We start from the raw sequence: 11,388 nt of genomic DNA, 5'->3' as shown, positions 1-11,388 counted from the left end.
CATCATTTGTACGTTGATCTGGGATTGACTTGTTGGTAAATTATCGCTAGAACGAGATCTTACCATTTGTTTTGTTCCACTAAGAACAGACTTACTCTTTAGTAGCATTTCAGTCTTTAAAAAAACTCTAGATATGTAGGTAGAACTGAAAGAAAAAAACAAAATAATGTATGGATATGATACTTTTCATCGAGGTACATTAAATCAGTTATCTCAGTCTTATCAGTCGAAACATACCTAAGAGCTCTTATACTAAAAGCCGTTCGTAATAGTTTCGTCGGCGAAACAGGTATATGCTTACAGAACTTTGGGAGCGCATTATCGATATCATTTTTAATCGCATCGGCATCCCAATCGGAACTGTTGGTTGATGCATGCTTGTGAAATAAAATTAGAATTGCTAAAGATACACGATAGAATACTTTTATTCCTTCGTGAAAAAAGCAATCCATCACTCGAACGAGATGAGGAAAAGGTAGTCCTCCAAGTATCCACCAGCACCAATCCATGAAGAGGGATTCCGGCTTCTGTCCGTTGCATATGGTTGAAAGATAGCTTACGGCAGATTTCTATAATACGATAGATAAAGGATAAACCATCATAAGTTTAGCTATTTGTAGGACAAATGATTCACTCTAAAACGAACCGCATGTTTTTTGGCTATTTGCATCACAGTCTTCCAAGTGACTTCATACAGTAACTTTGTTTGTGTTATAAACACCTTTTCTTTTGGAGCAACCAAACTTGCCATACAATGGTAACATTCCTCTTCTGAAAAATAATCCAAACAAATAACAATCCATTAGATTTTAAAAAAAATACTTAAATGGGCATTAACATGCCACCAGAACATACATTCAAAAAGCTTCTGTTCGATTCTTCTTTTAAAAGCTTTCGATTATGTAGAAGACGGAATAGTTTTACATTAAAAGTATGAATGTTTAACATTAACTCAGAATTCTAGTTATCATACCAGATTAGTATAGTATGCTCAATTACCACCAGTAATTATGAAAGAATAGAATTATTTCTCGCCTGGGTATGTTGACTAAAATGGTTTTTAAGGACGGACGAGCCGTACGTTTATTAACAACTAATAACAAAAAATGTGGTAGGACATTTTCTTCACTACCCATCGCCATATCCCATTGCTCGGCTAAAATGGTTAAAATATGACTTGTTATGGGGATTTCTATAGACTTGGCCAGTATCACATTCAAGTGGCGCGTCACTAAAGTTCTGTTTGACAAATCGGTGAATGGCAGAAAAAAGGTGTGACGTGGTGACTACATTTAGTACTAATCACCATTTAAATATTCATAAGACCGCACCACGTCAATAATATATCCTGCATGCCCACGATTTGGCACTGTTTACTCTCTTTGAGGTAACTGGCTGCTCACGACAATTCAGCAAACGAACTGATTTCACGTGTTCTGTATGGAACTGTATGGTAAACTACCGCTTTTTCACATCTTTAGAAAAAAAAACTTATCGCATCAATCTTGTCGTGAGAATTGCGAACGATCAATTTGCTAGTGCGTTGCGCAATATCATGTAAGTTATACTATTAAATTCTCAAAATTAAAGGGCCAAAGAAAGAAAAAATATTTAAACGAAAAAATAAACTCCAAGCTAAAAATCATGCATCTTATCTTCCTTATTTATAAACATTGCTTCTCTTTCGATAAAATCTTACTTTCCTTGTTCATAAACTTTGCTTCACTTTCAATTTCTTGACTTCAAAGCTGAACAGGAAGGCGTTAAGTGTTTGTAGATGTATCAACAACTGATATAAAACATATAATCGACCAAAAACACATACACTTTCATCATCCTAAGTAATAGTAAGGCTACATGCTATTTGTTAAATTTATAAAACTCCAGTAATTCTACACCTTGAATATAGTATGATGCTTAACATATTTCATTTCAGAACAAATCTTTTAATTAGAATAAGGCCGGATGTACGCGACAATTAACAAACCGTATAACACATAAAAATAAGATAATTTAATCAAGCAATCAAGACTTTGGAATAAATAGTATCGTTATTTAACACATATACGGGAGGATGTTTACTAAAAGTATTAATAATTATTTTTAGAAAATATCGGTGGAAATCATCAATTCCGAACGTGAAGAATCCATCTCCAATCCAAATATGCAATAGTTCGATCATATTTCTTTACCTGACATAAAGTGTAACAAAATTGAGGTAATAGGATATAGCGTTGGACTGTAGGTAATGTCAGGACAGGCGTAGCCAAGGACGCTAACAACTCGATCAGCCACAGCGCGACCTTTCCGCGTCAGATGATACGGTAGACAGTGCGTGGAATCGACAAAAGGTGGCAACATGATGGGTTTTTCGGGAAGCTCGGTCGTACCGAATACCTGTAACAATATTGAAATTAGATTATATTTACCTGGTCTTAAGTTGAACAACATACAAGGAACAAAGAGCGACTTCTTACCTGATTCACCATGTCCCAATAGAACCCGTCCAACATTGTCTTGCCAACGTGATGCTGCGCGCACAATGCTGGCCATAATTGAGAGCGTATCGGTGAATTGGTAGGCCATGAATTTTCTCTTAGCACTATCTTGGTTTCTCGCTTTTTTCCTTGCTGAATCAGAGCATGAACGTCTTGAAAAGTTTTCAAATTTGGTTTCTTCCCTGCAAAACACAAATTGATCTTAATTATGTTTATAAGTTACGTTTACAAGTTAAAGTAGTAAGGTAAAATAACAAATCTATCAATGGATTTTACATCACCACAGGAATCAAAATTAAGCCTTAGAAAAGGGATGATGATGATTACAAGGGATGTAGATCCCAAACCAAACACACTTCAATATCTATCGAAAATTAAAGCTGCCGTCAACAATGAGCTTTTCGCATGAGTTTTTTTTTATCCGAAAGACATTCGACATACCTTTGGATGTCAGCAACTGCACATTGAAACAAGAGCATTTGGCAAGTTTGGACGATTGTATGTACTGGAGCTCCAAATATAAGTCACAATCTGGATCTATGTAAACCGATGCTCTTTTACAGAGATTTTCCAACGATATACCCTCTGGCGTTTTGGCCACCATTTTGTTGATAAAATGTACTGTTACAGGGTACTGGTTTTCAAAATTTTTGAATTCGCTTCCACTAGTTTCGTTTGATTATCACAATACAAAGTTTGCTGCGCATATTGCACTATCGAGGCTCTCTGGCTCTATCTTTCGTCACAGATATTTGCATCACTAATATGCACATATTTTTTTTCAGAACATTCAAAACAAACCTCAAAGCTAGACTTATTTGTCATAGTTTACGACCATTTCATCAATACTCTATTATCTGGTAATCGAATTTTACACATTTTTATTTTCACTGATGATATAAGTCGAAATAGTTAACACACACCGAGTGAAACAATGTATACTCAAATTCAAAGTCAACCAAAACTACCATCTATCGTACTCAAACATATCAAAACGCTTCTTGTACAAATTCTACGAAAGCTTAAAGGACAAGAAGGTTGAGTGAATCACTTGAGTACATTCGTAGACAAACTGAGCAAAAGACATTTTGCCGCAGTCATTTACATACAGTCACTGTTGTATAGTGCAAACTAGTCTGCTGATTTCTACTAATAGCGCTGCTAAATCCTGTCACCTGAGGTAAGAGACCACTAGAGTTCTACCGATTGACTGCGTCTATTTAGCCACAGAAACGGGTGTGAAGATCGATCTTCAATCGGTCGTCTTCATGTATGAGTACAGTGAACAGTGAAAATGGTTATCACGCACATACTTAACACCATTCTCCGTTCGTATTGGGCATCCTTGTTTGAATATTGTACACCATCAATGGGAAACGATTGATAAGCGCTCTATCAATCATGGTGTCAATCACATTTCCAGCGCACTGCTAGAAGTACAATCACCACTTTTGACTGTTTAGAATTCTATATCATGTTTACAAAGCCGGCAGTAAACTTCAATCTTGATCTTTTGTAAATAACACAGGGTCCCCGGGACACTAGACAGCAAATATCCTGAATCTCAAGGATTCACTATTCGCATTTAGTATGGCACAAATGTTGCTCTAGCATCCATTTACCAGCACAAAATTACAATTATTAATAACCTTTTCAATACCATGTTCAAAACGTTCTACGAAGCATAACGTACGTATGTGGGATGGAATTGCATTGTAATATTGTTGCAATTAAATGGCAAGGCAATAGATAAATAACGTCCATATAATTGCTGTAAAATGCATACGACGCACCTACGGACAAAAAAAGCCTTATGAACATGAATGTTTACAATTTTCTACTAGCCTCAGTGGTGGCGCCTTCAGGCGCGTGACACAATGCGCGTGTCAGAATGTGCACATGAATCATTCGGGCGTAACATGATCCTTTTTCATCAAAGTTGCATATTCAGTTAAAACTGTCACCCTTTCTTCCCAACAAAACGTGTCGCGAAACATGATCACTCTTTTGTGTGTAAATCAGGTTAATTTAATTTCGCCTTCAAATTTAATTTATAAATCACTACATTTCTTTCTTATAAAAGATTAAATGTGTACCCATGATGTAAGGCCTAACTTGTTTCATGTATTGTATATTCGAGCAATAACGAACGGATGATGCACAGTAGTTTCACATTGCATTTGTACCGACGTTTATCACGTGCACATAACTCATAAACGTGTTCAACCATTACTCTGGATCATTTTTTAGCTGTACAACAATCCGTAAATGTAAAATGGAGTCGAAAAATACAAAGAAAGCAAATAATTTAATTTAATAGCTATCAAATGCTATTCCAATAATATACGACCAAGTAAATGTGCTTTTATTCCAAGATTCAGGGAAAAGAATTTAAGTTTTGGTAAGTGGTTGAGGAAGTGTGTGGGAAACATACATCTCGGGACTATAAATAATCTAGCTCAGCCCTAGCACGCATAGTCAACCAACACCAATAGAGATGACTATGACGACAAGCAATGTTGTATAACTCAAACATAGCTGCATCCGTATCTACCGTGCAAGTCACTACACGATAAGTAAACACTCAATCGAATATTCCAGTTAGCTAAAGGGTAACTATCAATAAAATGTTCTCTCATGACACCTATCACACAAAATATTGAAGATGTACAATTGTTTATCGTTTAGCTACTGTACGCAGGGCTTTCGTTTGAAGTTCCCGAACTAATGTTTTTTTAACTGCGCTGTCGAATGGTTTGTTATACCACTGGCACGTAGGAACTCTGACGACCGTTCGAACAGCTACCTTTACATGGTGTAAGTAGAAACGAAACGTCTACACCATCGCAGAATCCGTCCAAACGTGCCTGTACCTTGCACATCTTAACATGTTCGCTGTTCATCAACTTCGTTGTGCCGCACTGATCATCGCTTTTTTCTATTTCCAATGCTAATACATCGAATTGTAAAGCGTGCCAGTATCTGTGACATGTTTTTATTTTGTTTACATAGTATATTCTCAGCGATCGTGATTTACCACATGCAGCAAAATAATGCATACATTCCTGCACTCTCTCTCCCAAATCATCTTTGTGCACTAGAAGAGAGGTATTCGTGTTTAAAGGGTACAATAATGCAAACGTTAGTGTGCTTGTGATCAAACATGCGAACAGCTATTCGCTTGTGATGTGCATTAAAAGTATCTGGACATGTGACTTTGATTTTAGATTGTGAATTTTGTTAAAAAATGTACTCAACATTTTTATTGCACGAGTATCAAAGAGCATGAGAGACTTTTCCTGACAATTGCGCAAAATCTACCACAAAACCTAAGGCAACTAAAGCGACTGATGTGTCATTCGTCAACCGTAAAAGCACTGCTTCAATTAGCGACGTGTACCAATGCATGAACGTTGTTAGTAAACTATAGCTAACATACTCAAAACATTCAGATCGAATGTCCTAGATTCGTCATTTTGAATTGAATCGAATTTTACTATTAAAATTACAACCCGGACAACCAGAAAAACAGAAAAAATATATAAAAGGTTGTACTGCAGCTGATTGCGATGAGCTAGGTGAATTTGTGCTGAAATATTTGCCATGATTTCATTATACTATGGCATCACTATAACAAAACCTCATGAGCTTGTATCATCTCACAATAATAACATGAAATAGTTTGCTAATGATTTTGAAGCTAATCCATGTTGTATATTATCGATTACTGCGAGATTACTATATTTCATTCATCTCTTATTCAGTAGTATAATGCCTCGCGACCAACTAACAAACACAATACCTTTTCACACACACACACCTGCCGATTTCTCTGTTACACATCATCGTATACCTAGTTACTAAAGCACGCAAGTGTTCAAATTACCGGCTTTCGAACCGGCAATCCGAGGCACGTACTACCGTACGACTCATGAGTGTATTCGTTGTACATTGTCGACTGTTATACGATGCACGGAATACCCGATCCTCCTACCCATGATGACCGCCACCCATTGGCATTTGTGCCTAGGCGCAAATGTCATAGTCACGTGGGTAAATCAGCTGATAGCAAAAGCACTGCAACTCGCTAGTTCATTTGGGAGCGTAAAACACGCAGATTGAAGTCTTCTAAAGTCAAACAGCCCATCGGGATTCATTACTTATTGTTATAAACAAGTTTTGATTGTAATTTGCCAGGCTAGTTATGTGGTCCTATACCTTTTGCAGTTTTTTAATTTTTTACAACGAGCACTGTAATGATCTAAGTGTATCTTTCCATCGTTACAGTACCATGCATTAGGACACCATATGTACACACACGGACGAACGACCCCGCCCAGGCACAAATCCTAGGGCACCGACATGTTTTTCAAAGTGTTGATGAAGCATATTCCGGAACAGGCTTATTTCACCTAATTGGAACATCTTTTTAACGTTTCTCGTTTCCTTAAACTATAAGAAAATCTTTGTAGGATATGGTTTCAACGAATTAAGAGATTATTCTATCATAATTTAAAATAATGTTGTAATGAATGGTAAAGCCAGAATCTAAAGAGATGAAAAACTATTCAATATCTAGATAAATTTGAGTGATTTAATAACCGCAGGTAAATTTTCTACGCTGCACTAACCTGGTGGTGTGTCCGTTGATATCGATATATTACTTGTATCGACGTGAGGAGCAAAAGCTTCATAGATGTCAGATTCTTCCTCGATTCCGCTTAGCTGTTCCGTGCCGATCGCATTCACTGGCATGGTGATAAATTGTGACCAGCACTACCAACCACTGACTAGCTGGCTGACGCCTCGGTATTTCTCACTCTGCTATCAAATTCGGATGCTTTACCGCGTAAACAGGTGAAGACGATGTTGGTAGTTTTCTGCCAGAGTCGGCAGGGGTAGAATGGGGTTTCTATAAAACCGTACACTTCAAACAGAATCACAGAAATGAAACACTCCAAACAGCCGTAGTACACGTTTCATGCAACTATCAACTGAAACGGTTGTTGGTTGTTGCGTTGTCGAGACACAGATGAACACGAAACTTACAAAATGCACAACTCTATGGACTACACTTCATCTACGCACTTCGGGTCTTAGTGCACTGCCGACCTTAGTGCCTCTTAGCTTACAACCTCCTCTTCGTGGTATGTATCCGATTTTTAAGGGACTACAACATACGGTCACCTGCTGTCTATGTTTTCTTCCCACTTGGTCCTCAACTGGAAATCTGCCTATCTTCCTATCTTCTTATCTTGCCTAACCGTATCGACACGACGATGTTGGCACCCAATGATAGTAGCACCTTCTACGTTCATTTAGTTTATCTGTGATAAGAGCATAACATACAGTCATTACCTCAACGTTAGGATCATCTTAATAGAAACGTCATATACAAACAAGCGGCAAAAGTTAAAGAGGTCCTGTAGCAGATTGCTGTTAATATTGTTTTTTTCAATGATGATGGCTACACACTGAGTTGATTTGAATCGTAGGTGTATACTACGGAGATAATCAATTGAATGTTAAGCAATGTGATGTATTGCAAAATGGCGGTAATCGATTGATAAAAGCTTTTGAAGTGACTAGAATGTTTTGTAACATGAAGTAGTCGACGGCAATTGAAGAGCTTTTTTATAGCTTGCCTTCGTCGAATGCAGTTCTACCAATCCACCCAAATAGTTTTTTTTTTTTTAACAAAACGCCTCTTCTTGTTTTGTAGCATGCATTGAATACGCCGTCTACACCGGGAATTTTCACAGATTCGTGTCTTCAAGGGGATACTAATACCCCAGGCCGTGCGAAGAATGCATACATCTCGTGGTGCTGCACGTGGATCGTTTATGTAAGATCCTCGAGGAGCATGATGAATCCTGCAACGAAAAACACAAAATATATAAAATATATTTGCAATTTACATTCTATTTGGTACGTTTTATGCGCACAGGCAAAGAAAAAAAACAGTTCGGCAAATTTATTCATTCTCAATACGAACTGTTAATACTGGACGGAATTCAGAAACGCTGACAATCAATAGCAAGCAATCATGTATCACCTCACTAAGATATTTTTCCTTATAGGCACCAATTGACACAGCATCATACCACAGTACTCACTTTACCTTATATGGCCATCCTATCGTTATAATTCTTGGCATATCAGTCACTTTCGCACTCGTTCCCACCAAACCATAAATCGGAGGAAGCCAAAAGGCTGGCTCAATTTTCCTTCAAGACAGTTCAAGACAGTCGACTATGCGCTTTAAAACTACCTTCCAGATTTAGTCATAGAAACTATATGGCAAATCAATCTCTATCAAACTTCCATAATGCAAAGCGTCACTATTATCCACTGTTAGACATCAATTTTTCGACTGACATCGATACGATCCGATCAATATCTACAAGCTTGTCCACTTTGGTTCGTTGTTTGATTTGTACAATTCGAGCTGACAACTGTTATCGCTAGGATCGATTGTTTATGAGGCACGATCATCTAAAGGTACCTCGGTTTTTGTTCTAACGCGTTTGTGTTCAGCTAGCAATTGATAAACCTTCTTACTGAAGTTAAATCACGTGCCCGTTTTTGTGTGTTTACTATATCTAGGAGAGATGAAGATGAGCAAGATCTCGATCATCACCTCACAGACTTTGAGGAAAACATGAATGTTCGTCTGAAGGTGTAGTGCCAAAAGGTCAATGACTAAAAGAAATACGCTATGAGCTATGAGGGATGTCGATGCAGAGTATTTCTACCATAACCGTCGGGGGTTATGGAGCGTGAAGAAAATCGATAAAGTTACTTTTGCACTGACGAGAGTTACGTCTAACAGGCTAGTAGGCATGGCAGCTAAGCGACAATGGTGACGCCATCGTGGACTACTATTGCGAGACGATTTTAATGCTGGACCAAACCGGATCATGCACCGTGAAAGGCGGTATTACTGTATCGATTATAGTGCGTGTGTCACGCCATCACTGTCCATTCCAATAGGCAATTTCTTTATCTCTCTCCCTCCAAAAGACCTTATTTTTTCCCTAGTCCAAGACACAGAGAACCATGCAAAAAACGATTTTTAATCAATGGGTGATAAAAAGAGCAGCAAAATTCTTGAAAAACGATTCATAATTATAATAGCGTTAGCTAAAGTTTACATACGGACATAAATTGCTAATGGGTTTACTGGGATTAAAACAGATCAATGTGGAATGGAAAAAATGTACTGTGTATTACCTTTATCCAATTCGCGTGGCTATCGATTCCACAATTCTAGCACGATAGAGGAAAATCTGGACTTATCATGTAGCTATTAGCGACGGTGGCCGATTATCAGTGAACTGCACAAACGATTTGCTTGTAACAAATTGTCGCAATAAATCAGCCAGTCTCGCAGAAACTGGCCACTACTGCCTGAGGAGAAACTATAATTCTTCGGACAAGCACTGGTGTAACACTTTTATCACTGTACCTGAAGAAAGAAATAAGCTATTAATCGATCTACAAACACAAAAAGCGCATGCACTATCATAGCACTTGTCGATTTGGGGCACTTGAATCGCTACGGCGTCTGTAGCGTGGCCTGTTGCGCGAAACTTTACGACAAATGTCCTTGGGCAACGACGAAGCCTAGGATTTATCTTGGTTATTGATAAGTTGCTGACGGAAACCTCTATTCTCACTGGGAAAAAGCAAGCTGGCCACCGTTGAGTGTTGCGCTGAGGTCGCGAAACATAAACATAAACGAAACAAAACACACACACCAATGCACCTGCAAATTCATTTGTACAAATTAAATTCTGAACAAAACATATTTCTATTAATTGCATGAACAGTACAAAATGCTGCACCGTTCACTTTTTCACTCGCTACTTAGCAGATTCAACGGGCAATGTGGGAATCGCGAGGGGCGTACATTTTCGACTTTTACGTATCACAACACGAAACTACGGAAAACCGAGTTTGATAAAACTTTTGCTGGCTGCGGCGGCCCATAAGTTTGTACATAAATCTCGTTCGTTCGCTTTTTGGTACACACACTCGTATCGTCACACCCATACTTTCATCATGGATATCGTCAATCTTTTGGTTATCGGAATCTACAAAGTATCGGCAATTTTACTGTCCTCGTTGGTGTCTTACCGAGTGCGCCAATAATTAGGATAATAATTGTAATTATAGAATTCACCTGCAAACAACGAATTCGACGATCTTTTCCTGGTAGAAAGTAGCTGCGAATAAAACTGTGTATGGTGCGTGTCCCAGGCGCGATGACAGGAGGGACAAAACAAAAAACACAGGGTGACACAGGGATGAATCGTGTTTCAAAATTTGAAAAACTCAGGTGCCTATTCCCGTCAGGCGTTACTTGACGCCTCAGGCCTAAAATAGAAATTGCTCTACAATAGTAGGATAATAGTATAGGCCGGCAGCATAGTAGCAGAGCTCTCACATCTTGCCACAGTTTGGGCCACGAGAGCTCATTTGTGAATGTAACAAAATAGCCGAGGTATGTCCAGATAGCCGTTACCGAATCAACTTTGGCAAACCGGGTAACGATCTTCTCTCTTTTTGGGCGGAACTGGCGGCATTCGAAAACGATGGGCATACTGGAAGGCGGGAAGGATGACCCGACCCTCCGGAAAAATGCGACTATCAACTGCTCCGGGCAAATCACAGCTGCTGGAGTTGTGCTCGATCTGAGCCGATGACCGTTGTCTCAAGCTACCCGTCACATGGTAGCGCTGTAATCTGGATTATGGTCAATCTCTGGTCACACCTGTGGTGTGTCTATGCCGGCCTTCATCTGCCCGGTGTACCGCTACTTGATGAAGGGTATGGAAACGGTCGATTCGTTCAACTTCAACCTGCACAAGTTGACTGTACCTGAAGC

General features: G+C 38.7%; 1 protein-coding gene across 6 annotated transcripts in view; it reads right to left on the bottom strand.

Annotated features, from left to right (window-relative positions):
* Window positions 1-10,968, bottom strand: part of LOC125949606 (GTPase-activating protein skywalker) — a 15,763-nt gene extending 4,795 nt beyond the window's left edge. Inside the window, exons 1-8 of one of the 6 annotated variants that reach the window (XM_049676788.1) lie at window positions 10,684-10,968; window positions 9,732-9,966; window positions 7,130-8,371; window positions 2,478-2,680; window positions 2,193-2,397; window positions 647-771; window positions 238-569; window positions 1-145 (exon numbers count right to left, since the gene is read on the bottom strand). The exon at window positions 1-145 is cut by the window's left edge and continues 24 nt beyond it. In XM_049676788.1, coding sequence (XP_049532745.1) covers window positions 1-145; window positions 238-569; window positions 647-771; window positions 2,193-2,397; window positions 2,478-2,680; window positions 7,130-7,253 — 1,134 coding nt within the window. In that variant the 5' untranslated portion in view covers window positions 7,254-8,371; window positions 9,732-9,966; window positions 10,684-10,968. Of the gene's footprint in view, window positions 146-237; window positions 570-646; window positions 772-2,192; window positions 2,398-2,477; window positions 2,681-2,939; window positions 5,703-7,129; window positions 8,372-9,731; window positions 9,967-10,177; window positions 10,336-10,683 lie in introns of those variants that run through there. The other 5 variants (XM_049676789.1, XM_049676790.1, XM_049676787.1 and 2 more) reach the window with 5 other exon arrangements.
* Window positions 10,969-11,388: the final 420 nt, after the last annotated feature.

This window comes from Anopheles darlingi, chromosome 2 (assembly GCF_943734745.1).
Source record: "Anopheles darlingi chromosome 2, idAnoDarlMG_H_01, whole genome shotgun sequence".
NCBI classification, from domain to species: Eukaryota; Metazoa; Arthropoda; class Insecta; order Diptera; family Culicidae; genus Anopheles; species Anopheles darlingi.
Note: the sequence above shows the minus strand (reverse complement) of the source record. Positions and strands in the feature narration are given on the sequence as shown.